Source organism: Epinephelus fuscoguttatus, linkage group LG3 (assembly GCF_011397635.1).
Source record: "Epinephelus fuscoguttatus linkage group LG3, E.fuscoguttatus.final_Chr_v1".
Classification (NCBI taxonomy): domain Eukaryota; kingdom Metazoa; phylum Chordata; class Actinopteri; order Perciformes; family Serranidae; genus Epinephelus; species Epinephelus fuscoguttatus.
Window position 1 is genome coordinate 14199755 of NC_064754.1, and position 27956 is coordinate 14227710.

The following is a 27956-nucleotide window of genomic DNA, read 5'->3' on the forward strand; positions in this document are numbered from 1 at the left end:
TGTGGATATCCTGTTCAGGCCAATGATGCACCTGCACTGAATGTTGATGAGTTCTGCTCCACTGGTAAGGTGGAGCTTTGTAATTGTGATTAGGTGACAGTGCATTTATCACTACACACAGGCAAACACCACACTGGATAGCTGGACACCTACAAAGTAGGTGTATCCTAAGAATTCTATAAAATCTGATGATATGCTATGCAGGATTCCCCATTAAAATCAGTGTATATGTCCTCTCAATCATCACCTATGACCCACTAGAAATTTGTGACGGTATTTTTCTGCAGAGAGTGAGTGAGTGTGTACCCCCACAGTGCTCAGGTAACATTGGGACATAAAAACAGTAGCTCCAGATGCCAGGCCATGAGCTGCAGGTGTCTAAGAGACACAGCGCAGAAAGAAATGAAAATATAGTGAGGCAAAATGCTGATTAAGAGAGAATCTGGGGTTGGTTTTTACTTTGCTGGTGAGCGTGATCACAAACAGAAACTGACAATCCTGCAAAGTATACCTTTAAAATGATGTTCAAAGCCTTTTAGACAACCACAAAAGTGCTATGAAATGAAGACACAAACTCGAAACATTCCCTTATTAACAAGTACACAAGTGTATTATTTAATTTTATTTATATATGCAAGCAAGTTTATGTCTTTACAAATAAAAAAGCCACTGTCTGCCCAAGCTGTTGGCACAGATATGTACAAAAATGGAGGAGTGAATCTGATAAAGCCTGCTACTAAGCAAACAGAGTGAAGTACAAAAAGTCTAGAATACCATGGTGAAACCAACGAAAAAAATAAAATAAAATCTACTCCTAACGTCCAAAATGTCCAACCTGACATAATGCATGGATCTGAAACATGTGATAATCAGTTGAAGGTCACAGACTGACATCATCAGCTTTTAGATCTGTGGTTCAGTTCACGATGGACAAGAGCTGAATTAGTTCAGGCACAGAGGATCTGATTTTTCATCCTGTGATACAGAACTGAGGTTTTTATAGCTGCAAAAACAGTCAAAAACAGATCAAATCTCTTTCACAGAGTGTTAGAAATCAGATTTCATGTCGTTGAAATTCATGCGTTATCAGGCTGACACAGTAAAAGTTTCTGAATCCTGTCACAAATGCATGCGGTCAGGATCAATGGAATGGTAAAGTTTATCCTTGTTCAGCCTTGGTCAGCGGGTAGACAAGAAGGACGCAGGGTTAGTACGTGTCAACACACATATTCATCTTTACAAGGAGACGTGGGTTAGAGAGTAAATGAGGAGACTCAAACGAATGGAGAACAAGCAGCTCATATCCTCTTCCTGATCACAACAGCAGCCGGATCTTCTTATGGCAGTTTAAACATCTGATTTTAGGTGCTTTGTCTTCATTTAGGGTACATTAACACCACCTGGCAAAGATGACCCAATTTGATAGTGTTGCTGAAATTAAAAACTACATATTCTCAGATTTATTTTTGGGCCTTATCATATGTGGAGATCCAATTCAAGAGGAATCTAATATCTGCCAATATTCAGTCACTGCTGCCTACAACCATTCACCTTCAAATGTGATTGTGCAGCTCTAAATATGCTTTAGAGGTAACTTGGAATATTATTCTGCCTTGTTAGCGTCCATTACAGATGGTGATTTGGCTGTGAGCGCTGGGCAGACTGTGCTTGTTGCTAGGTTACGTGAAGCTTACTTATGCATCAGTGACTCTTGTTTACACAAGCACACAGGAAATCAGACAAGAGTCAGTTTTAAAATCTGAATCGGACCTCCAGAGTGGCGGTGATTTGAGCCTAAATGACCCCCAATGAGGAAGAGGATGTGAGCAGAGGTGGGTGCAGGATAATGGGTGGCCAGAGCAATACATTACACCACATATGCAAATCCGCTTTTATTAGGATAAACAATAAAGAACACCATGATCATATCACTTAAGACTTGCAGTCATAGATTCATGCACTTTGTATACCAGAAATTTACGGGTATGGATTTCTCGTTTTATGTCTTGGTTTCGTCAGACTGCTACAATATATTGCTCTGGTGGTAAACAACTGAGCAAGCAAGCTAGCTTAGCAACACCATTAGCAACAGCAACCGCAATACTGCACACTGAAAAGTGGAGAACAGAACGAAAACAGCAGAACAGCGCCAGTGGAAAAGAATGATTTTTTTTTTTGTATTGTTTTAATCATTGAAATTATGACCATTGAATGCATAACCATGCCACAAACAACAACTAGATTCACTGTCTTTTTTTTTTTCTTTTTTTTTTTTACCTAGTATAAGATTATCTTCATTATTATGAATTCATTCATTTTCATCATTGTTATTTCTTCAGATTATAACCAATGCTGCAAGACTATACACAGATCCCACTACGGGGATCTCAATGCACTTACACACCAAGAATAAGAGAGAGTGAGAGAGAGAGAGAGAGAGAGAGAGAGAGACAGAGACAGAGACAGAGAGAGATAGAGAGAGATAGAGAGAGCTCACAATGGTCAATAAGTGCACAAAAAAACTATTTTTTTTTCATTTATCTGAAGTTAAAAACACTGACATGACATCCATTGTCAGGCAATGAAATGATAGAATACTGTTACTGTAAAACTAGAACCTTAAAAATACTGACTGCATGCAGCCGAGACACACCTGAACAGGAGACGAGTCTGGTGGAGTCTCCCCACGTTGACAACGATGGTATGTTTTTTTTTGTTTTGTCTTTTAATTTTTGTCAAATTCAGCTGCATTTACACACCACAAAGAACCAGATTCAAACACTGTTTTAAACCCCAGACAAGCAAAACTTAAGCGCTTGTATGGCCACTCAGCCAATTAATGTGTTACTGCATGTGTTGTCGACCTGCCTTCTGCACCAGTTTGGCATTCATGAGTGTGAAACCACAAAGGTTCTGCGCAACTAACACCAGTGGCGATCCTAGATTCTGGAGGGCCCCAGGCAAGGACGACTGCATCCAGCTGTCATCCAGAGGGTAGCGATGGTGCACTGTATAGTGTCTTAAAGGAAGGTTAAAGGGATTTTAAAGTTACAAAATTTTCCAAGATATTCCAGATTATTTTGCAGGGGTCCCAAACATTTGCCTGGTATACCTCTCCTGACAGTGCCCCCCTGACTAACACCAACTTAACTACCAAACAGGCGGTCCAAAGATTTCGTTACACCACGTTTATTTGTCATTAGCTTTACAATACGACGCTATTTTATACCCTCATGCTTGTTAAAATGAAATAAAAACATTTATCAGATGCTGAGGTGCCGTCTCATGATGAGTTCTGCCTCCTATAGAGGTGACATGTTTCGCCTCTTTTACTCCAAGTGCTTTTTACATTATTGCAGAACCTTTTCCAAAGTACGCGATTAGTTTTAGGTATTTAAATGTTTATACTACATTTCTATCAGCCAATATATCCTCTATCATGTGGAAAATCATCTTGCATTTTGGATAACCAGTGTTGCAATGACTTCAAAATCTGATATCTTTGATGTGTGTGTAGAAGCAGCTCTCTGAGGGAGTAAAGGCTCAGGACATTGGGACTGAACCACCTCTTCCAGACTCTGTAACCAATAGGAAATCATTCTCCCGGCTGCTCACCTCAACTGTTTCACATATATGTATATCTTTTTACAGAGTTAATACTGCCCACAAAAAGGAAAAAGGAAAAAAAAACATTTCTTTTTTTCTAATTAAATGATTTCACATTTAAAAAGTCTCAAAGATTAAAAGTTCATAATAAAATAGTGAAATGTTATCGGTGAAAAGTAAAAGAGCAAAGAATTACGGCTCAGAGTAATGGCGGTGGTGGAACGTGTGTGTGTTTGTGTGTGTATTTGTGTGTTTGTGCGTATGTGTGTGTGTGTGTGTGTGCTGGTAGTCTCATCAAATCAAACCCTTCTATGACTCACGTCATCGCCACTATCACCATCATCACCACCACCATCGTCACCATCATCACTACAGTCGTCATTCTGAAGACAAATCTCCTCTCAGTCATCTCTACTGGCAGATAGAGAATCATCACTTTCCTTCACAGTTAGACATTACATACAATCCTCTTATCCTAACGGCTGGCTCAACATAACTTAACACAGAATACAAACATAACAGCCCTGTGCACTAGTGACCAAGAATTTAAGTATTTTAATCTTTAAATCTCCCTCTTTTAAATCTGAAGTGCTGTATACACGACATAAAGAAAAAATCCGCTTCAAATTTTTAGTTATAATCACTCATTTGAAGTCTAACTGGCCTCTTGAAAAAATGTTTTTTCGAACCTGGACCCTATTTTTCCATGTTTTTGTGTAATGGAGAGAACGCTGCAGCCACAGTGGCGAAACAGACTGCCGTGTAATCCCTACAGGCACCATTTAGCATCACCTGACAGGCTCAGATTGTTATTTCAAGTGTCTGACAACATTACAGAAAGGAGCCTACAGAGACATGAAACATTATTCCTTGCCATTTGCTGATCCAGCGTGTTTGTTAGTGTCACTAACTCACTCAAGGAAAAGTCTCGCTCTGAAATCTCTCCAACATTTACACATCGTTCTCCAACACAACAAACTCTTCCCAGCACTCCTCTCTCCAACTAACGTTTCCACCATTGTTTCCCTGCAACAAGTCACCTCTCCTGAGACATAAAAACGAGACTTCTCCTTGAGCGAAACTTGGACACAATAACAAACAGACCAGCGAAAGGTACGTAAAGACGTTTAATTTCTCTGTAGCGTCCTTTCTGCGCTGTTGTAAGACACTCACAATAACGGTGTGAGTGTCAGATATAAAAACAAGCACATTTAATGGACGTAAATTGCTGCTACGGCTGCAGCGCTCTCTCTCACTACTGAACCAATTTCGAATACTGTCGTCTCCATTTGTCATTCAGGCGCAAACATGGGAAAATAAAGCCCATGTTCAAAAATACAGACATCTACCTCCAAGGGTAGAAGTTGAATCAAAAATCATCTCAGTCAGAGTGATGATATTTTAGATGATCTCTTATTATAATCACCAATTTTAAGTGTTGTTTGCTGATCAAAAATATATGCAGTATACAGCATCCAGTTTAAAAGCACAAGGAGCTCATTAAGACACCAAATATAGACTTGGAACAGCCTTAAAACCACAAACATATTCAATAAAGCGAATCATTCCTAAACCACGTGCTTCTGAGCTGACATCATTCATTGCTCCCGATAACACTTCAGCTTAATCAATCCCTGCAGCCAGTAACGGCGACTCTTATTTCCTTTCTCCCAATTCCTTCAGACCTTTTTTTAATACAAGTTCCACTCCATGTCGTCCATTTCAAACACCTCACAAACTCCTCCTAAGAGGTTACCAATTATTTAAACCTTAAAATTCTTTTGGCAAATGAATCCTCCATCCTGCTCAGACCAAAGCTAACCAGCTCAGCCTTTACAACCTTCAGTGATGCCGCTCCTGCACAACCACCACACCACCCAGAATTCACAGTAATCATCTGTTCACATCAACGACAAGTCGAATTCAACTTACAAATAAACTATAATTTTGGTCACATCAGGGCTCGTTGAAAAAAAAAAAAAGATACACAAAAGAAAACATGACGACGAGAGAACAGAATCCCTCGAGATGATTGGTGTGTATGCGTTTGTACGTGTTTCTGTGTGTATTTGTGTGTGTGTGCAGAACCACTGAAATATAGTCATCACATGAAAATGTGAAAGTGATATAACCCCACCCCTCCCCTTACACACCTGCCCTGTTTTAAATACCCCCAATGCTAAAATTACACATAAATAATACTGATAAAAATGTGGCAAAAATTCCAAAAAGTGAGAAAAAACATTATTTATCAGACTGATGAGAACATGACACACGTTAAAAAGACTTTGTGCTGCTAAGATGTGCTGTTTCTGAGGACAAATCACAAGTTTATACAAACTGGGAATGAAGGGGGGGAGGACGCAGAGCCCCGTTTCACTAGGTGTCTGAAATGGCCTCTTTGAAATTAAGTGCTTTTAGTTCAAGTGAGCGTAAGGAGCCTGATATGTGATACAGAGTACAAACAGAGCAATGCTGGGAGAATTTGGAGAAATTATGACATCATTTTTATCTGCATCTTGTTTCAATCAACATATGTCATTATCATCATTTCAAAAATCCCAACCCCCTGCGCTGCTAACAGCCACCTGTGGGACACACCGGTCGGCATGTGTAACACGAATACGTGGAACAACTAATGAAACTGGGCTCAGCATGAAGAGGTCACATCGTAGAGAAAGAGGATGGGTAGGGTCGGAGGTAAAAGGAGTCGAAAAGAGAGGGGGAGGGGAGGAAACGTTATCAAAGCTACCCATTTGTACTCAGGAGGTACACATTTCCTTGGGGGGCCATATTTCTCTGCAATACCAGTCATCATAATGTGGCGAAACGACACGACACAGCATGACACCACCATACAACACTGCCTGCACAACACCGACCATTCAGCCACATCTATGTGTGTGTGTGTGTGTGTGTGTGTGTGAGTATGTGGACATGTGATGTGTGTGTACTGCAGGTATTGAGGCTGTTGGGGAGATACAGTGACATTGCCCCTTTTTGAAAGGCCCCCACATAAAAGGATGAGCTCATAGACACCAAACTTAATCGTATGTCGGCTGTAGATTGTTGACTTCAGTATGCCATGCTAATGGCTCATAGCCGTTCAGCAGCAAGCTGTGGAGATCACCATATGGTGACTGATGGTAGGCCAGTGAAAGGGACACAAAAAAAACCACCAACCTTTCAAGAAAATGTTGGCGTTTTTTAAAAAGAAGAGGCAAAGCTGGCCCGAACATTAAGCACACTAATTAGATGCTTAAGGCCACCGTGGTGGCACAAACAAGCAAATTAAAATATGACATTTCTTTGGGTTCTTCTGCTTGTTATTTGTCTTTCTGAAAGTGTTATTATCTTGTATGTTTCTTGTGCTTTTTTAAATCATGCACTGTACTTTCTTCCCCTAAATTTTTCATATCTTTGCCAGGGTTATTTTGGTTTCTGTCTGTGAGGCCAGTTCCAGCTGATTGTTTTGCACACTCACACACTGCAAAGCTACTTTGTGAAACTGGGGGAAGGCAAGCTAAGGCCCCAAAAGGCTGAGGCCTGCCCTGGTAAATTTAGATCCTTAGGCTATATGAAGGAATAATATCATGAGCTCCTTAAATTTGAAGTAGCCAGATTTTCTTTTTGGAACAATTCTAATTAAGCAATCCTGTAATCATGGAGCCTCTAATCAGTGAGTTTTAGTAGGATACAATCTGGCAGTGGGCAGAGGGAAGTGGCCTCTGCTTGTTTTCACCTTTAAGTTAAAGCTTTAGTCTGGGTTAATAAAAGCATGGAGCAAACCAACGTAGCGGCCGCTAAATGTTAGCATAGACCACCTGAGTCAATAAACTACTGCGTGGTGTCTGTGTTTTCATCGTTTTTATGTAATCAACTAATTTCTGCCTACTCGTGTCTTTATCTGTTGTGTTTGAATGTATGTTTGTGTTGTTTTTTCACTCATGTATGTAACGTATGTTTCTGCTATCCTTAGACCTGTGTGTGAGTGTTTCTGTGTGTGTGTGTGTGTGTGTGTGTGTGTGCATGTATCATCTTGTGTGTGTCTGACAGGTAAGTGTGCGTGGGTCGTTTCTCTTGGGTGTGTGTTTATGTGTAGGCATTGAGACGTTCTTTGGAGCGCGTAGAGTGGATGTCATGCAGCTCCTGCTCCTCCTTCGACTTGATGTCCTCGTACTTCTGCATCCGGCTGGCGTCCTTCAGATAGCCCCAGTTGGCGGCTAGAGCCATCAGGAAGTGGACCTAAGGGAGGAGAGGAAAAGTCAGGGTTAATGACAGTACATGTGACGCAAACCAGACAGCAAACCGCGAGTTTGTTTTGCATATACGTACAGCTTTAGTCCAAATTGTACCTGAATGAGAGGCATATCAACCGTGGACAAAGCCTGCTGAAGCAATAGATACAAGGCGAATAGACAGGGTGCATGTAATAGTAATTACTTTCACACCCCAAAATGTCCGCCGGCCTCTTTGTAATCACTTCCATCACTCTTACCACTACCTGCCAAAAAGTATTGGAAATTTCAACCCAATTGCCAGAGTAAATTTTGTCTTTTTACGTCTCTGCAAACCACAGATATGTAACATTTGTACGTTATTATGTAGCGCACACATTCAAACTTTACATTTCTTTATGTTTCAACAACAAGGTGGATAACTTGTTATATTTAGGCATAAAAAACACTTGATTCTGATCAGGAGAAGATCATGTTTTTGGTCAAAACAACCAGTTTTCATGGCACTTTCTGGGCCGGAAATACAGCAATGTCTTGGTGAAAAACAATATCTTTTTATGGCACTATATGTGGGTGGAAACGATGTGATGTCTGAGTAAAAAACAATGGCTTTTCATGGCTCTATCCCTGGTGGAAACACAGTGACAGGTTGCCAAAAAAACACTCATGTTTGGCGGCTTAAAAGCCACAGGAAACGCAGCGATGACTCACTCACTTGTTGGTCTCAAACCGTGGTCTGCAGCTTGGCAGCCGTCTCACACGGGTAATTCTGATACCAAAATATTGTCCCTTTTTCTATAGATTACACATTCATATGTAGAAATCAATATATAGAGATAAATTGCTAAGTAATATGTCAGTGGTTGTCCTTACAACTTGTTTCTGCTCCCCCTAGTGGCCAAAAAAGACATTATTGTACGTTAAATGTGACGTAAAATGAAATGTATGAAATTCATACTCTTTTTCTTGTGAACATCTGATTTCTAGATGAGACAAATGTATTTGTGGTAAAGCAGGTATGAGACAGGAGCTGCACTGTGCAGGCAGTCCTAACCCCTTCAGCTTGTTGAGCTCCAGTGCTCCCTGTTGATCACATACAGGACAGCACCTTATTTAACTCTGGAATTAAACTACTCTAACAGCATGTAATTACACTATGCTTCACAAGCCTTTGTCACATTTACTTTGCTTTGACTTGATTTCCCTGAGTGATTTTTTTATTGTATTAAACGGGTAACTGAACAAAGCAGTATTCTTAATAATCCTAAATCCATTTTGCATGATCCACACAATATTGCTTTTCATTTTGGAGGCCCAGTCAAGTCATAAAAACTGAATGGCATTCTTTGGGCATTCTTTCCCACATTACCCTGTATAATACACTCTAAATTTTAAGCTATGACATCCCGCTAGCAGGAGACAAACCCACCATACCAGCTGCCACAAAGCAGAAATACATATTATTCATCACTTTCAGTATATGCTGTCATATTAGGTGTCCGTCAGTCTGATTAGGTTCTTTCGTGTTTAAAGCCTTCACGATTTGTTTCTCTGACAGGAAACTGTGGGGGAGGTGGAGAGTGTTTCTGGGATAGACGCCAACTCCTTGCGACTGAGCAGGAATAAGCAGGTGCAGAAAATGGAAGCAGGATGGATGTTAATGCTCTGCTGTTTACACTAGTGGTGGTCAGGAGAGAGAGATTATGAAGAACGTTTAATATGGGCCCAGGTTAGTAAAGATCTGATGAATGCATACAGTCTAGAGCTCTGGTGCCACCTAGGTGGAGGCGTCAGATAAGCCTATATGGTTCTATGCCTCTCCCTGCACTGTATAGGATTTTTTTTCATCATTTTCTGTATTTCAAATTGTGCAAAAATCAAAACACAACATGCAACATGGAGGGATATATCTGACAGAGCTGATCATCTCCACGCCTCTGATGGCTGAAGAGCTTGGTGACTCACCATCTGTATTACCGCAGACACACAAGCTTAGATTCACTCCTCTCTCACTCTCTGTCTTTCTCTCTGTGTGTCCCTCTATAGGTGGCTTTGGGAATGAGGCCTATTTCTAATGACATAAACAACAACCCCTCAAAGACCTGACATTTTCTCTGAAAAAAAAAAAAAATCATTTTCTGTATACTACAAGTATACTACACACTCTGATTATAGAGCACAAGAGGTGTTCCACAATGCAATCACCAGAAATAATGTCTGCACTGTACTTTTCTGCAAACTACAGATACATCTGCACGTTATTATATAGCAGATACTTTAAAACTTAACATGTGGTTAAGTTTAGGCACAAAAAACACTTGGTTATGGTTAGGAAAAGATCATGTTTTGGCTTAAAGTACACAGCTTTGGTGGCACAATCCCTGCATAAAAAGCAGCAATGTCTTGGCAAAGAACAACCGCTTCTCGTGCCTGAAAAGTCGCTGGAAACACAACAATGATGCGTCAAATCCCAGCTAGTTTTGTTGTTTATTGGTCCTGAACAGTGGAGCACAGCTTAGCAGGCATCTTGCCAAGGTGTCATACCATCCATCCCCTCCACCTCCCAGTGACAAAGTTGTGAGCAACAAAACTGTTGTCAAATTGTTGTCTTCTTAGGAACGAAAAGCAGTCGCTTTTTGCTGAGACATTGCTGCTTTTCATGCAGGGATTGTGCTGCCAAAGCTGGGTATTTTAAGTCAAAACATGATCTTTTCCCTCACCATAAGCATGTTTTTGTGCCTTAATTTAACCATGTTAACCACAGTGTTGTCGAAATGTAAAGTTTTAACATATCTGTGTTAAAACTTATTTGGGTGACTGGGTTGTGGAGCTCCTCTTGTGCTCTGTAATACACCACATCACTTTCAAAACGTTGATATCATAAATGTAAAACAAACAAATGTAACATATCAATGGTTTGCAGAGACGTACAGTGCAAACATTTTCTTCTGGTGACTGGGCTGTGCTCCAGTGAGCTCTGCGTCCATTTTTGTCCTATTATAAGGTTGACCCACAGATTTGAGGTCAAACCAATCATTGCCAATTAGTAGCCATTCTCATCAGGTATGAGAATAATGATCCTCACCATGGCGATGACAGCAGCTCCTGCGCCTGCCAGTGTGCACACGAACAGATGGAAGGTCAAGTCCAGCTGTAACACACAACAGGAGTCATTTTAGAAGGACATTCAGGGTTTGCATGTGTCTGCTCTTTGTCTTTAAACAGGCCATGCATTGTATTTGATATCTGTATCACTTCTAGCGTCTCTCCTTGTTTCATCTCACCTCGTTGGATTCACACATCTTGAAGAACTTCTCAGATCCTGTACACACCTTCCTCTCCTCAGAGATGGTCACCGCTCCTGATGAACAGAGATATTAAAAATACACTCTTCATTATTGATCTACTTCATCCATCCATAGTTTGCAAGAATGCTGAAAGAGTCTCTGTATTTATTAAGTTAATAATAGCATTGCTTCACTGGTACTGCAGTGCTGACCACTGGGAGCTGTCCTGTATGACCACAGAGTGCTGCTTATGAGAATAAACTCAGTCACATCAAAATAACCACACTGTTGAATCCAAACCTTTATGAGCCAGCATTTTTATTTTAAGTGAGATACTGTAATTATTCCCTGTGAGCGATGTTCATTAGATACAGTAATTAGTTTGCTGACAGGGGGCCAAGTTGCAGTTTAAACTGTGGACAGTAGATGGCAGCATAGCAGGAGACTCTACAAAATGCCTCTTTGTTTTATGTGGGCACCTGGAGAACAACATGGTGGACAGAGCTTGGACTGAACCATGTAGAATTACACATAATCATTCTCACATGTGCACATCTCACAAAGTAGTGAATGTATTATTAGCATGTATAAAGGTGTATAATTCAAATTTCTTTAACACAATGGTTTAATATGGTGTCAGAAGTCGTGGATACTGTATTAAACCATAAACCACTGTGTTCTCAGTTGCAAAGAAAGTTCATGGCGCTGTGCCCAGTGGATGTGGTGTATATGTGCGTGCGTTATGGCACTTGTTTGAGTGAGTCTGATAACATGCTAATGGCAAGTCTAAATTGGTGGCCAGTGGAAAGCTTCGCCATGAGCATGTGACTCTCAGATATGTATATGTGTACCGTGCTGTGTGTGTGTGTGTATGTTATTTGTCTCAATATAAAAACAAAAGTTCATGTTAAGGTGTCCAAAAAGTTTCCAGCGTCACTGACTATCTATTTCATTATAATATGATGAAATAACTATATATAATATAATTAGAATACAAGGCCCCACATGGAAAAGTGAATTATTTTGAAGTGCGGTGTGAAAATCAGTTTCTACATTCTACAGTGAGTAATAATTGTGGGGTTATGGTGAATCTTATTTATTAGGGTTGAATCCCTGAAGGATCAGAACCCTTGGATTTTGGCAATTTATTGCTATTTGTCGTCTTATGCTGCTACTCACTGTGAGCTGAAATGAGCTAGAGACATGAAACTTGGTCTGAAAAACATGAAATGATGTACAAATCTTCCCAAGTAATATAACCTTGGTTGGCCAGATGGTGGCGCTGTAAATAACTTCCAAAAATGCAATTTTGGAAAAGGCCAGGCCCCACACACAGTGAGTCTGATTGACTTAAAATTTGGCACACATATGTAGCTCAGTGTGCTCTATATAAAAAAAGCCGTGATGGATTTTTTTGTTTGTTTGCATAATGTCAATCACAGTAATGAAAAGCTCAGTTCAGACTAAAGATTTGCAACAAGACAAGCTTAAACAGGCAACTACTTGCAATACGCCGTTCTGCAACGTTCTAAAAACCTGCCGGTTCACACCAATGCAGCTAGATAAGATGGTGTATTATCTGGGCATTTTTGCCTTCCTTAGACAGGACCATCTCAAGCATGAGGGGGGAGAGAGGGGATGACATGCAGCAAAGGGCCATGCTGTAGGTTGGAATAGAGCCCACGGCCACTGAGGTAAGGACAATGCCTTTGTGCCTTTGTACATGGGAAGCCTGCTCTAAGCACTGAGCTACTGGCCGCCCCCTTTTCAGACTTATTTTGTGGCTAAATATAATTTATAGCTCCTTAAAATATGAATGAGGATAGTGATAATGACATACTTGTTATAGCTGCATTTGTAGCAGTGACGAAACAGCGAAAAACACTTACAAAATGGACATCAGATGGATGGAGCTACACAATCCTATTACAAACAAACAAGATCGGTCAAAAAACATGGCCGCTTTAATGAGTCCTCACAAAGGGCGGGGCTTAGCAGGACATAGACCTTAACTCAAGTTGTCTTGGAGCGATCCTGATTAAACTCTGTGGCAACATCCTGCACTAAGTCCTGAAGGTACCCACCAAGTTTCGTTTACATCTGATAAAGGCAGAGCAAAAGACGTGACTTTGAGTATGCAGTTATTAAAATGCTGCATTTACTGTGATGATGAAACAAGTGTGTGATCGTTTTCACTCCTCCTTTAAACAAACCAGCTGAAGTGTCTTTGCTCAGCTTTGTGAGGCCTGAAACCTGCTCACTGCTGCTTGTGGCTTTGATTTTGGCAACTGAGCTGCTTCCTTCTTCTGACAGAGAGAGAGAGAGAGAGAGAGAGAGAGAGACAGAGAGAGAGCTTGAACCAGGGATTGCCGCTTGTGGCTATATTTTGGTCTTATTTTTATTCTTGTCCAAACAGCCATTAACTCATTGTAAAATATCCTTTTCACTCCCATTTGGTGTTTATTTGCTCTTTTAGAAATGTTTCACTGCATCTGCACTCTGTGTGCTGCAGTTTAACAATGGAGCTTGTGAAATGAGCTGCTGATTTTACGCTGATATGGTACAAAAAAAGCCACAAAGGAGAAGCATATTTAGCACATTTAGTACTATACTGGCAGAATTTTGTATAATGACCAACTTAATTATTTCCTGGATTTTTATTTAGCCCCCTTGTTTGAACACTTCTTAAATCAAAGCTAAACAACTGCCTAAAAGAGGCACAAATGTAAAATGACAGAGCCTTTCTTGGAGTGTCAGAAAAGTGCAGAGGAATGGGAACAGTTTTTAATTCACCAGCCCACCTGTGGGATCCCTGGAATACCAAACCTGACACATGTCGAATCCATAGGCCTTCTGCTAACATCACAGACCGGGGTCAATTATCTTCTGTCATTAAAGCACTAATAAAGTCCAGCTTAGTTCAGCTTCATTGGTCCCTTTGAGTGAGGAGAAGATTCTGGGCTTGGTTGTGGCACATGGTACACTGTGGGCTTTCTATTGGTAATTTGGCAATTTTGTCGCACACACACAGGTTTTTCCGTTATGTGTGCCAGTAACTTGCCTGCACTAAGTGGGAGGATACACGCAGTATGTGCTCTCTCAGTAATCAGGCAGTGCAGGAAAAACTGTATGAGAATATGTATCTTTACTGGCACTTGATATCAAGAGCACAAGATGCATGGACAGACTGTAATCGAAAGCTGATCAACAATTCCTGTGAATGATAGGAGAACTGTTTCCACTTTAATAAAACCCCGAAGGAGAAAAAGAGATGTTTCTTTCAAATTGTAGAAGTTCTAGTTTTTCTCAGTGCAGCGCAGCACAGTGGACGATTGGATATGCAAAAAGCAGGTCAAAGTTCACTAAGCTTGAGCTCAGAAAGACAAGAGAGACAGATGCTTTTCTCTGTCCTCTCCCTGCATTTGAACCAAAGTGAGTGGAATACCAGTCTGCACGCCCTGAGGCATATACACATATAAGATTTTGTGTTATCAAAGAAATTCTTTCTTACTTTCTTACTACTGGATTTGTGAATTCACTCAAAATACTGCACGTAAAGGTCAGCGACTTTAAAAACATTGCACAAGATAACACAGAAATGGTAACCTCAATATTTCGATGATAAAAAACAGTCGCAGGTGTTCAGGCCTGCACAGACTGTTAAAAGTTGAAAGCTGCGAGGGATCAACACCTCTGACAGTTTCCAGCACCTGCATTAGACATAACTAACAGGTAGCTTTTATATCGGACAGACTGCGGTCTTTTTCGGTAATGCCCTCACCCCCTATTGGTCAACTGGGAAAACATTTTGAGGACATGCTTCAACAGCTTAATCAAAAATATCCACCAAGTTTACTGGTAAGTGATTTATGATATGATATGATTTAGCGGATAAACTCTCATTGACTTATGGCCAAATTCTTCACCAGGCCAATGCACTTGTCCAGAACAGGTGGCGCCCCCTATTGAGCAAATTCAAAATTATTTCACACACTAGGTTCAACACTGTTACGAAACATAACCTGCAAGTTTTGAAATGATTGCACAAAAAATTTCTGATTTGTAGTCTTATTAGTGCTATGCCCCGTCTTTTTTTTTTTTTTTTTTCTTTGCACTTGGAGCGCCCCCTGGCAGTCAGTTTGAATGAAAATTTCAGCATATGTGTCAGGTACTCTGTGGACATATCTTGCAAGTTTTGTATGATTTGCCAAAGGGTTGTGGAGTTAGGTCTAACGTGCTAAGCCACGCCCCTCCTGAAGTTCATTGGTCAATATCTTGAAAACTAAAAAAGACGTAAACAAGCTTTATGCAGGTTTTGTGAAGCTTTATCTAATTGTAATGCACAGATAATTTGATAGTGATTGGATCTACGATTTAGGAAGAAATGCCAAAAATGAGTTTTTCAAAAAAATCTAAATGGAAGAAAATCTAATTGGGCAGACTTTAATGGTTCTTGAGCATGTTTTTTGTAGAGCACATTGAGCTGGATTTTTGTGTGCAACTTCAAGTCAAAAGGACCGATGATGGGAGGGGCATGTCCTTTCCAAAATTGCAATTTTAATCTATAGCCCCCATCAGGCTGATTAAGGTTAAATTTCTTGAACAGCATTTGCACACAGCTTCCAATCAATAGTGAGTCTACCATGTGCCAGGGTTTCAACCCTTCAGCATAGATAAGACAGTAGGTAGATGCAGCACATCCATCCATCTTTTTCAGAGATATTTTCTGTGACCATAACACATACCAAACTGACGCAGGTCCAGGCAGAGGTTTGCTCCCTCCACCAAGCTGGTGTTCTGACACATGGACCAAACGTTGAAGTACATGAAGACTGGCAGGCTGGTGAACGCTGTCACTCCGAGCCATACCAGGAAGAACAGGTAGGCCAGGAACATCAGCTGCAAACACAGAGACAAGACATGAGTGACATACAGTAGATGACATGTTTTGCATGAGACAACTGTTACTTTGCAAACGTAAAAAATAGTATTCAAAAAATCTGTAGTATTTTAGAAAATAGACCTATTAAGTTGCTTATTGACAGTTTATCTAATGAACTCATTTTATATATTGCATTCATTATGTAAAGTGGATTCATTTATACATAATATGCAAAAAGTACAATATTCATTTGCAACATTCATTTCTCATTATGCCATTAACACTTTTTGAAATTAGATTCATACTGTATGTGATTCACTGCACAAGTGTGAAGGTAATTGTGTCAGTGCTCTCCATCATTTCACACTGAAGCATTAAAACACCTACAACTGACTGCCGATTACTGTTTTCTCTTTCTCTTTTTTGCCTTTTAGCGTTCTCTCACAGGCCAAAGATCTGCATGTGTGAGTGTGTGTGCGTGCGTTGTGTGTCTCCAGAGGCCTGGACCAGAAAGCTTTCCTTCTCCACTGCACAGAGAACTACAGATGTGGGGGAAACATTTCCTGGGCAGATGAGCAGAAGTGGACAATGCCTAATCTCTCTCTCTCTCTCTATCTCCCTCCTCCACATGAATCAGACGTGACTAACAGAAAGAGGCCACATGGAGACTGAGTTTCGCAGCGAGAAACACAGACAATAAAATAATTCAGGGGACAACTGCACAAAGATCTGTTGTGCTGATTAAAGTGAGTTAGGCCAGTCCTGGGTTTGTTCCAAAACAGTGTCCAGTACCTGGAAATCTTTATCCGGAGGGAGGTGCTAATATTACACAACATTAAAGGATGAGGTTGGTGTCGATATTTTTCCTCTGAGAAAACCAAAACCAACAATACTTCATAATACATCATTTTAGAATCAGATTTATTTACTCTGAAACACAAATATTGGTATGAAGACAGCAGAAACAACCACAATAGATCATTAGCACAAAGTGAGTCACTTAAAGAGAGGCAGAGTGATACTCAAAAAATCACCTAGTTTACATATTGTCCTTGGTTTATCTGTCTGCACTAATGTATATGGCAAGTTTAAACCTGGACATGTAGTTTACAAAGCATTTTTAGCAGGTTCTTCTTCCTATTTTCGACAATGCTTCTATTCAAATAAAACATGATATTCATCCCCCAGGCAACTGTCATTACATAAATTACAGAAGCTTTTATTCCTTTCCAAACTCTTTGTATCCTCCTGCTATTTTAGGAATTGGAATCTCAAAGATTTCAAACAGCCTGGGCATTCCTCCTGTTTTCACAAAATGATTACTTCTGAGTTATAGTCCTCTTTAAATTCACAGTAGAAGTCACATGATGGCATACTCTCAAGAAAGGGTGTAGATTTTGTTTCAGCATGGAGGGGGACATATGAATCAGGGGGTTTGGGGATGATCCTCCATATAAAATTTTGAGTGCATGAAAATTGCAAAAATAAAAGACATTAAATGTCTTTTATTTTTTTCAAATAAAAGCTCTCTGGGGGGACTTGTTCTAAATATTTGGGGGATATGTCACCTGCATTCCCCCCTGAAACCTACACCTGTGCTGTGGAGCTCATCATGCCACTTCTGCAGGAACTGATCTTTTAAAGGTCCAGTGTGTTGGATTTAGGGTGATATACTGGCAGAAATGGAATATGACAGTAAAATAATTATATTTTCTTTGGTGTATAATCACCTGAAATAAGAACAGTTGCGTTTTTGTTACATTTAAATGGGCCGTTTATATCTACATAGGGAACGAGTTCTCGTTTACGCAGATCGCCATGTTGCACTGTCATGTATCTGCAGCAGCCCAGAACAGGCAAACTAACCACTGGCTCTAATAGGGCCAATTGTTTGTTTCATGTCTGCCATCATAAGCCCCTTTTACACTACCAGATTTTTGGCGAATGTTCGGCCATTTTGCCGGAGAGCTGCGAGCGCTTAGATACACAGAGCCGAATTGGCGAGCTGATCCGAGGTGCCCAATTTTCCCCCTTGTAGGATAGACATATTGGCGGAACCCTATTAGTTTAAACAGACTGAGGCGCCCTTCTGCAACGGGAGGGGCTGTTGAAGACTTATGGGAGGAGATGTTGATGACGCCGCACGTGCGAGCCACTGGCAGTAGATAAACAGGAAACAGCTGATAGCAGGAATGAGCAGCTAGTAGCAAGAGGGAAATGCAAACCTGACAGACACTGTAAATATGAGCAAGGAATTGTGCTCTCTCCTTGTCCTCACAAACGAAGAACCGTCAAATGACAGGGACGGTGAAGGATGGGCCAACTAACAAGAGAATTGCCGAAGGACTGACCAGCCGTGGCTTCCCTCCAACGTCACTGTTTACGTCACATGCTGAGCTACACGTTTTGTTGCTTGCTCACTCCCCCCATTGCCCTGAAAAAGGTGCATTCCGTATAAACAAATGTAGGCAGGTGACATTTTGCTGCACTCCCCGAGTTTGTTTTTATACTGCCAATGCTGAAAAAAGACTGATTGGGCTTTCCTGCAAATTTGCACAGTTCCTATCTAAAAAGGGCTATTGTTAGAAGCCCCTCCACGAAAAGCAGCAATGGAAAAACTTCATTTTTTTTAATGTGAAACTGCTTTATTCAGTGTTTTTACCCATTTAAATCACTGGTTCTCTTTGTTTTAGAGAGGAGGAGACCTCTGTAGGTAATTCGGCCCCTGGTAAAAACCTCCTGAATGTCTGATCTTAAAGGGCCAGTGTGTAATATTTGGCATTTTTGTCAATCTGAATCTGAATCTGAATATTCTACCCATTATACAAGTGTATAATCGCTATAAAATAAAATTCGTTTGGTTTTCGTAGCCTTATAATTATGCTTTTATATATATATATATATATATATATATATATATATATAAATATATAGCAAGGGCCTTGCTTTAGAGAGGTCACCATCTCGCGCCGCCATGTATGTACGGCAGACCGAGCGGACAATCCAGCCAGCCAGAGAACGCGTTTCACGTGTATAAATAAACCAACAAAGACAGCGGAAGGAAGGAAGAAGGAGGAGGAAACAGCAGAGAGTGTTAGTAGTTCGTCGATAGAGAGTAGTGAAAAGTTTTTTTAGTTATAAAGTTTGCGAATGGACCACACTTACCACGCAACAGGAGAGAATGAACCCGAACCATCATCTGCGAGGAAAAGAAGACGCAACTTCACTCCTTGTGATGCACTCTCTGCGGCGCTTTTCCTCCTGATGATATATCTCCCCAGCGATGGTAGCAGTAGCATCAAATCCCATTCTGTGCATTCAGCCTCTCTTCTCGCCCGCTCAGCATCAAACACATGGAGTTCCTCATCTGTATGCTCCGGCTCAAACAGGTATGGCTCTGGGTCTGTGTCCGCTACAAGAAACTATTCAAAATCGCGTTCAAAGTCGTCCATTGCAGCTACTATAGTCCGGAGATATTGCTAGGCTAAATAAACAGCTGAGCTCTGTTTACAGGCTACGCTGTCAGTCAGTGTGCAGGCTGGAGGTTAGCGGAGCAGAGAGGGGAGGGGGGTCCCCACTCGGTATGGTAAACGAGTATGTGTGTGTATGAAGTGTGTGTGTTACGCTAGAAGAGTCAGAGTTTGGGACGGAGTCTTTTACCCCCTGGAGTGTTACCAGAGTTTCTGGAGTGCTCAAATAAATGGGCCTTTTTCCCGAACGCTCCTCTGGTCTCCTGCTCGTGAGGGATTCATTACAATATCGTAACATGGTTTAGATTTCTAAATAAATATTCACCTCTTTGCTAGATAGACCTACTCCTGAAAAACTCGTGCGCAAGGCTTTTTGTCCCTACGAGGCCACCGTCATTTACCCAACGGGAGGGGTGAGCGAGTGAGCCCTGCAATCTAGAATTTGACCACTGATGTCACTGTTTTCAACCCATTTTACACACTGGCCCTTTAAGTGATCAGAGAAAAAAGGTGCTCACACATTAGCAGTTGCTAGGCTGACAGCACATCTGCAACGAACCAAGCAGCATAGGAGAAACACTAATTTGTAACATGAAACTGCTCTATTCAGTGTCTTTACTGGTTAAATCATGTGGTCCATTGGTTTTTAAGAGGAGGACACCTCTGCAGATAATTCGGCTCCTGCTTGAAACCTCCATAACGTCCGCATCATAAATCAGATGAGCACACATTAAGCTATCAGAGAGAAAGATGAGCACACGTTAGCAGACGCTCGGTGAGCAGCCGTCTGTATGGTACCAAACAGCGCACAAGAAACGGTTTGTAACATGGAACTGCTTTATTCAGGGTTTTTAATGGTTTGAATCACCTGATGCATTTGTTTTAGAGAGGTAGAGACCTCTGCAGAAAATTCAGTTCATGGTAAAAACCCCATGAACACTGAGGGAATTCTTATCAGAATTAAATAAACAATATAGGGATGCACAATAATATCTACATGTGATACAACGGTAAACAACATAACTGATATCACAAGCCTTTTAGGAATCTAGTCTAATATTTTTGACCTCCACTCTGTTTGTGGCTCTCACCTTTAAACACACTACTTCCTATGGCACATGTAAAATCTTTAAAAACAGTGCATAAATATATAGCTTAATTTTTGACAAAAGCCTCACTAATTTCCCCAAGTAGCTGGTCATTGGATCTTTGGGGACTATTTTGTGTGTGTGTTCATGAAGGAACTTGTCACCTAGAGCAACAGTTTGGCTCATAATGTGTATTTAAAGGTCCTCAGCTATGTTTTTTTTAATTAGTGTTTAATCACCTGAAACAAAAAATCATTGTGTTTTTGTTACCTTAGAATGAGCTCTTCATATCAAAGCAGGTCCTCTTATTCAGAGTCCTCCATGTTGTTTCTACAGTAGGCCAGAATGGACAAACCACTGGCTCCCATTTACGTTTAAGCGTTGGCTACCATAGTTCCCCTACACACTTGCATGGATGTATAAAGAGAACTTTATGCAGAGTTGGCACATGAAGCCAAAAATGTTTAACTGCCACATATATTACCTGGATAATCGGCACTGCTTCCACACTGTCTGGCCCATAAGAGTCTGCTGGTTTAGTGCTCCACTAGCTTGAAATTATTTAATTGTGCTGCTCTTCTATGATTTCCAAACGTTATTGGACCGGATGGATCAGATTCTGATAGCAAAACAAGTCATTTTGCAGGGTTGTTCCACTGAAAAAAATGTATCCATTGATTTACAGGAATCTCTTTCACAATCTAAGTAAATGGGAAAGTGTTTCTGGGCCACATGGCATCCCTTGAAGGCTGTGATTCCACTGTTTGGCCACTATGAAAATTGGCTTCAAAGCCACTTCCTGCAGAGCTGCACACTTGGCACACAGAAGCAGCTTCAGTTTGTTGCAGTCTGCAACCTCACCACTAGATGCCAAGAAATCCTAAACACTAGACCTAAAGTTTGGAGTTTTATGGCACAGAGTATCAGGCTTTGTTACGCACACAATTCTTGTTGGTTTTGGTGTTTGTATTTCAACAGGAAAAATATGATACCAGCCTTTACCCTTAAACGATGTAATCCATTACTGCCAACTACCCAAAAACATCTTGCTACAAGCCCTTTGTTTATCTGACAGTGTGACAATACAATTAATTTGTCAGCGTATCACATCAAATATACTGGTTAGAGAGATCTCTTACGAATGCAGTCAGGCAGCGTCCACAGGCGGTGATCTTGAACTCTCCATAGAGATCCCTAATAGCCCCGGTGGTGAAAAAGCCCTCCACCAGCAACAGCACTCCAAACACAAAGAATCCAGCTGCAAGACCATAGATGATGTACTTCAGGATGTCAATGCTGTGGAGAAAACACACACACACACACACACACACACACACACACACACACACACACTGTGTCAGTAATTACTATGTTTATTTTCATGCTGCATCTTGAAGTGTTATTTGTAGACTTAATATCATATATTCAGCTTAATTACCAAGTGTAACCGCCATTTACAATTCAGAGATAATAAGTGAAGATGGAGGATGAGGCGTGATCTGTGATGAGTGGGATGGTTTTGATAGCGGGCAGGACCACCAGCACTTTTCCTATTATAATGAGTGGAAAACTTGTATGGTCAGCTCGCTCACACTCTTCAGGCAAATATTTAACTGATATGAATAACAAGTGTCACATTTAGCTCAGTACTGCATCAAGATGTTATGTTTGTGTACATGTACATGGTTTCTAGGGCTGTAACGGTTTGTGTATTTGTAACGAAGCGTCATAGTACACGGTCACAGTCTGCTACTCACAGCTGCAGAATACATGGTATGAGATCAATGCACATAAGGTGTAACCACTGTTCACATGCGAGACTTCTGCTGCAAACTTTTAGTCCTACACTGGTAACACATTTGGTGAACCTGAGTTTAGCTGTTGGACAGAGTGGGTGTAAGAACATTGGTTCCTGTGGAATGTTTTGGAAACGATATTTTCTGAGACAGTTATAGTACCGTGAAATTCTCATACCGCTGGAACCCTATGTGTGAGTCAGTCACACTACGGTAAGTGCAAATGCTGGAGCTGCAAGACTTGCCCATGGGTTCGCAGTCAGCTACAACAGCAACGGAAAGAGAGTTGGGCACAAGATTAGGTCACTGTGCACCGTAGCTCTACCATTGCAGGGGATATGAATGTAAACACATCCAACATGCGAACACACATTCAAGGCATCACCCAGATGTGCCAATTAGCAGGATAATAAATGTTTGGGTGTTTTGAATATTAAAAAATAGCCAAGGTAGAACTTGTATTGCTCAATGCTTATTATTGTATTTCCAGTATTTTGGTTTTCTCAGTTTCATGGTAGAAGAGTTGCTTTGGAGAGTGTTTGTTCAGTGTAATACCCAAGTGTTTGAAAAGCTTCTTATTTTTATAGTAAAAAATGTTTTTCCAGAGTTGCCTGAGTGCAAAATACTATCTCAGTCCCCAGCAAGAGGATTGTGTCCATCTATGACACTTGCACTACTGTCTGTTAAAAAAAACATGAAAAGAAAGAGATCTATATTTTTTTCTCGCTGCACCAAACTCACACCGAATCGTGGGTTTGTGTACTGTTACAGTAAATCCCTGCTGGTTTCTGACAAAATCAGAAAAATCTGCTCGTGGATTATTGTTGCTGAATCAGTTTTTCCACCACTGAAAACTGAAGGCATCAACACTGAAGGAATTTATTCCCAGACTGGCCAAATATCAGATAATATTCCCTGAACAGAAATCCATTTAGTAGGCTACTGAGTCAGAACACATATGGACCTGTAATCACCTGTTAAACTGACAATGTGTTGTGTATTTATTAGGAAGACTAAAAGCTGTAATGGTCCTCACAGAGGTGATGGAAAAAATACAAGAGGCCAACCAGTAATGTACCTAAAGATGAAAACTTTGTCCTGTGATCCTGAATGTGATGAGTTTATCCCAAAAGCACAGACCGACACATTCTCACTCTGACCTCGTCACGTATTGACATTTGGTCATGGACCCTCCACATCCAGATCTGACGTGAAAGGTACCCTGGGTGCATTGATTGTTGACGTTCTGGGGTGTCGTGTCAAGTTATGTCTGTTCTACACATTGTCTTCTTTCAAAATACACCTCCATTTTCATAGGAAATGTACAGTTTCCTATGACTTTCAAAATAAACGCACTATGTCAGTACACCAATGCAAATTGACGTTATTTTTCCTCCAAAAACTTACGCACATGGTTGGGTTAAGGCAACAAAAATCATACGGGATGCAAGCACCACTCTCCAGGGTGAAAGTCCCTATTAGGACTTTCGCCGCCTTAACTTTTGTTCTTGCCCCAAAGTTAACAACGCAACTGGCTGTGTATCATGCCAATGTTAAAGGATGGCTTTTTCGTCAGTGTCTGAAGCTGCAAGTCACTGCCCAAGCGCTGGATTACAACACCTTCGCGTACGGGTTGCTCAGACACATCAAACCAGCATCAAAGAACTAGTCACGATGAAGGCCAATGTTGTGTTGCCTCATGTTGCCTGTGTCTCGGCCAAAAAGATGCCTTGAACGCACTGCAAAGAATACAGCTAGCAGCCAACTAGCATGTACGTTCTGCCTGCGTCAGAGGAAATAACTCTCCCTACCAGCAGGTGGCTGTCATCTGTATTTATTATTCAAAAAGAGAAACTGGAAGACTGACAAGATTTAAGACACTAGGAAGTCTGTTGATGTTGCAGGAACAATTATATTTACTGTGCGTCAGCGAACACTTATGAACTGTTTCTGCTAAAGACCTCAATGGCTGAAAAAATAATCTTACTTAATAACAACTTTGTTTCAGTCTCAGTCTCTGGACTTAAGTTGTTTGTCAGCTTTCCTCACTTCCGTTTCTCTTCTTGTACACTGAGCTTTACTGCCAGTCAGATTTATTTAATTGGGTTGGGCTCCATTAGGTCCAACACTGATTCAGCATGCTGAACTGGCTGAAAAGTTGCCAACAAGGGCCCAGTGGTACCAAAGGTGCGGGACACACCGCAAAAACTAGGGCGACAGATGCTCACCAATGGCACAACGTTGACCGTCAGCCAACAGTCGGCCTGGTGTGTCAGGGCCCTGACTGTGATAAGAAACTTGCGGCATGAGTGTAATGAAATGTAATTTGCAATTTATATTTATTATGCCAAAAATATGAAACAAAAAACAAATCACTCACATGGTGAACACATCCAGCGTTTCTCCCGGGGCTCTGATGACTTCAAAGTAGTTCTGAAGGATGGTGACGGTGCCGCTCAAAGCCTCGTGGCCACATCCACAGAACAAGGCCACACCCATGTAGAGGAGAATAGTGGCAATGAGAGAGGCCCAGGGCAGACTGCCCACACACCGCTCACAACACTCCTTACAGCCTGAACGGACAGAAAAAGACACAAGTGTTATGCCGACAGTATCTTTAACATCAGTATGATGAAGTAAATAATCTATGAATGATAACAGCCGTCAACATAAAGTTCATATGTCTGAAATAGATGATTCAGAGAGCTGATGGTGAAAATTTTTAGGCACGTACATGCACAATGATAATGACAATACAAGGCACATACAAAACAAGTTCCGATGAACAATTCTGAGAGAGTGACACAGCTTCAAACAAAAAAATTAACAAATCAAACAGGCAACCGACAACAAAAAGATATCAATGAAAGCCAGTTTCTAAACAAAGTATCAACACCCCAGAGGAAATAATGCAAATCAGTGACGCAAGCACCAGCCCCCTGCTTATGACTTCTGCTGTGAAAGACTCACAGCTCCATTGAGACTGCAGAGATGAAAAGTATGGCAAAACATTTCCTAACTGCGTCCCAAAGTGTATTCATTAATTGTGAGCTCATTAAATATCAGTTTATGCTTTAAATTCTCTGGATCGAGTTGATTAGCGGCCTTGGTACAGAGCTTGAATGCATAAATACACTAAAGCACTGGTGACATAATGCATAGGACATACACCAGTCTGTGGCAGCTGCACATGTAAACTGGTAGTGAACCTACAGAGGTAAAGGAATGCTCACACTTAAGTTAATTTGTTTGTGAGATGGTTACTTTCATACTGTGCAGATACAGACAAAAGAAGTGTCTCACTCTCCAGGAACACGCCAACTTTTAGGAAGTACGTTTGTTGCCATCTTTCCCAGACTCAGCTGAGGCAATCAATATCAGTTTAATTTCTGTGTCCAGTACAAAGATACATAAGGACTACTTGCTAGACTACCTCTCATACAAGGGAGGGGAGGGGATATAACCTTCCTACACCAGCCTAAGCTGTTTAAATTACACCTGTTGGGCACTTGTCATTGAGGTTAGGCAAGAAAGCTGTTAGAGAGGTACTTTCCATACATTGATAGAGGATATAGTTCCTCTTGAGAACTGTCTGATTAAACCAGAGCAACCAAGACATTGTTTCTGGAAAGTGATTGAGATACACTTTTTTAGTGCTTCGAGCACCACAAACAAAATGAATCATCTCCTATGTATTAGAGTGGAGGCAGAATATCACGATCTGGTCACAAATAAACAAAACTGTCTCCATGGCTAAATATCACTCGTGGTAAGTGAGAAAATATGTTTGTCATTTGGGTGAGCTGACCCTTTCAGGAGCACGTTGTGAGAGGAGTTTTGTGATCTACATGATGCAACTTAGCAGATAAGAGAACATATTCTTAGTGAGAGAAATATTAGCTGTTTTTTTAACCTGATTAATAAGATTTATCTACCTGCCATGTTCTGGTTTTGAATGATAGCCTACACCGACAGTCCAGGCATTTTAAAATGACTCATGTGTGGCTGCCTTTGGAGCTGTGATGTGTTGTACTTGCAGCCAGATAAAGGGTAATCTTTCCTGTTGTAGAAGAGTGAGAGGAAAAGGCTGCAGTACAGGAAGAGAGATTTTCAAACCAGAAATACTTCAACAACTCCCGTAGCCATGTTCATGACTGTGTTTCCCTTGAAAACACTTCAGATATAATGTTAGGGATCAGGATCATAACAGGACCAGGCACACAAAGACGCAGATGTATTTCCTCATGCACTTCTTTACTAGTACAACTGCAAACAGGTGTGTAGTAACAAATCATTATATTTAATGTGGATTGTGGTGTTACACCACAGATTAATCTGGTTTGCATTCGCTTATACAGTCGAGAATAGAGTACATGGTTAGGGCAGGTTTGAGGTCACTAGGTTTATTCTGACTGTTTTAATTGTGAATTGGAAAATACACCCTCCTCCTGCAGCTCTCCTCTCTCTGTCCTAAGCCCCTCCCGACAGATGACCATGAGCTTACGCACACGATCAGTCCAGTAACCCAGTGTTTCCCATACATTGATTTATTAATCTTATTTAATTGTAGTACAATTTGAGATAAGAATTAGCTCCTGGATGGCCTTTTGGTCGGTGACTGTAGCGGCTTGAATTTGGCCAGTGCAAACCCCCCATTGCCAGGTGTCGCAGCGGGCTGGTAGCCAGCAGCAGCGCCGGGTCTAACCTGTGTTACTGCAGCAACAGAAAGTTTGCCCATCTAGTGGCACGGTCTGTCCGGTCACCAGGAGCTGGGGTTTGTGTGGGATGGATTCATATTGCTATGGCTGACTGTGGGTCTATGAAGCTGTTGTCCACTCTCCTCCTGGTGTGATGGTTTGTGGTGGTGGGAAATGAGGCCGAGGACACACATCTAACATTCGCCACAGTACATAAACATGAAGCTAAAGCCGCAGCTGTGAGCGGTTCACAGGAGGCTAAACTTAGCAACAGTTTCTGTCCATCTCTGGAACATTTTGTTGATATTGGCACTTGTTTTATTGCTTTAATTCTGAGGCTCTCTTTTAGTCTTTTTGACACCATCTTCATTTTTTGGGTTGCTTTGCAGTGTAGGCAGTTGTTGCCAATGCTGAAATAGTAACTTTCTCTGTAGGATTCTCCACCATTGAATCAGGCTTTCGCTGAAGGGATGTACACGCACACCTGCATTTGTAGAACAGCCAAAAGGAACGCCGTCTCTCTGAAATGACCTGTGACTGGCCAAAGTCTTCCATCATGGCATAGCCTGAAAACGGAGGCAAGAGAAGGTGCAGAAGTCTAGTTTTCTGTCAGACCATTTAAATTGTAATATATTATGGTATTTTTGTCCAATAACGCCAAAATTAAGCTGCAGTTTCTAAACGTCGCCTCCAAAAATCCCAACTATTAGAAGTAAAAATAATATACAGTTAATGGTGATTTTCCACAAGGAGGGTCTCTTGATTTAGACTAGTGTCTTCTCATGTATGTCTTGGTGATGATTTTGAGATTGCTTTTTTAATTAAGAAGATTTTACAGTTCAGACAGAGGTATGTTTTGTGTCTTGACTGACAGGCGTCGCTGTCTGTCACA

At 41.0% G+C, this 27956-nt stretch overlaps 1 protein-coding gene across 1 annotated transcript in view; it reads right to left on the reverse strand.

The window, feature by feature from the left end:
• Window positions 1-583: 583 nt before the first annotated feature.
• Window positions 584-27956, reverse strand: part of gpm6ab (glycoprotein M6Ab) — a 42025-nt gene continuing 14652 nt past the window's right edge. The window contains exons 2-7 of the mRNA XM_049571614.1: window positions 24748-24940; window positions 21711-21867; window positions 15877-16030; window positions 11129-11205; window positions 10930-10995; window positions 584-7851 (exon numbers count right to left, since the gene is read on the reverse strand). Coding sequence (XP_049427571.1) covers window positions 7699-7851; window positions 10930-10995; window positions 11129-11205; window positions 15877-16030; window positions 21711-21867; window positions 24748-24940 — 800 coding nt within the window. The 3' untranslated portion in view covers window positions 584-7698. The remainder of the gene's footprint in view (window positions 7852-10929; window positions 10996-11128; window positions 11206-15876; window positions 16031-21710; window positions 21868-24747; window positions 24941-27956) is intronic.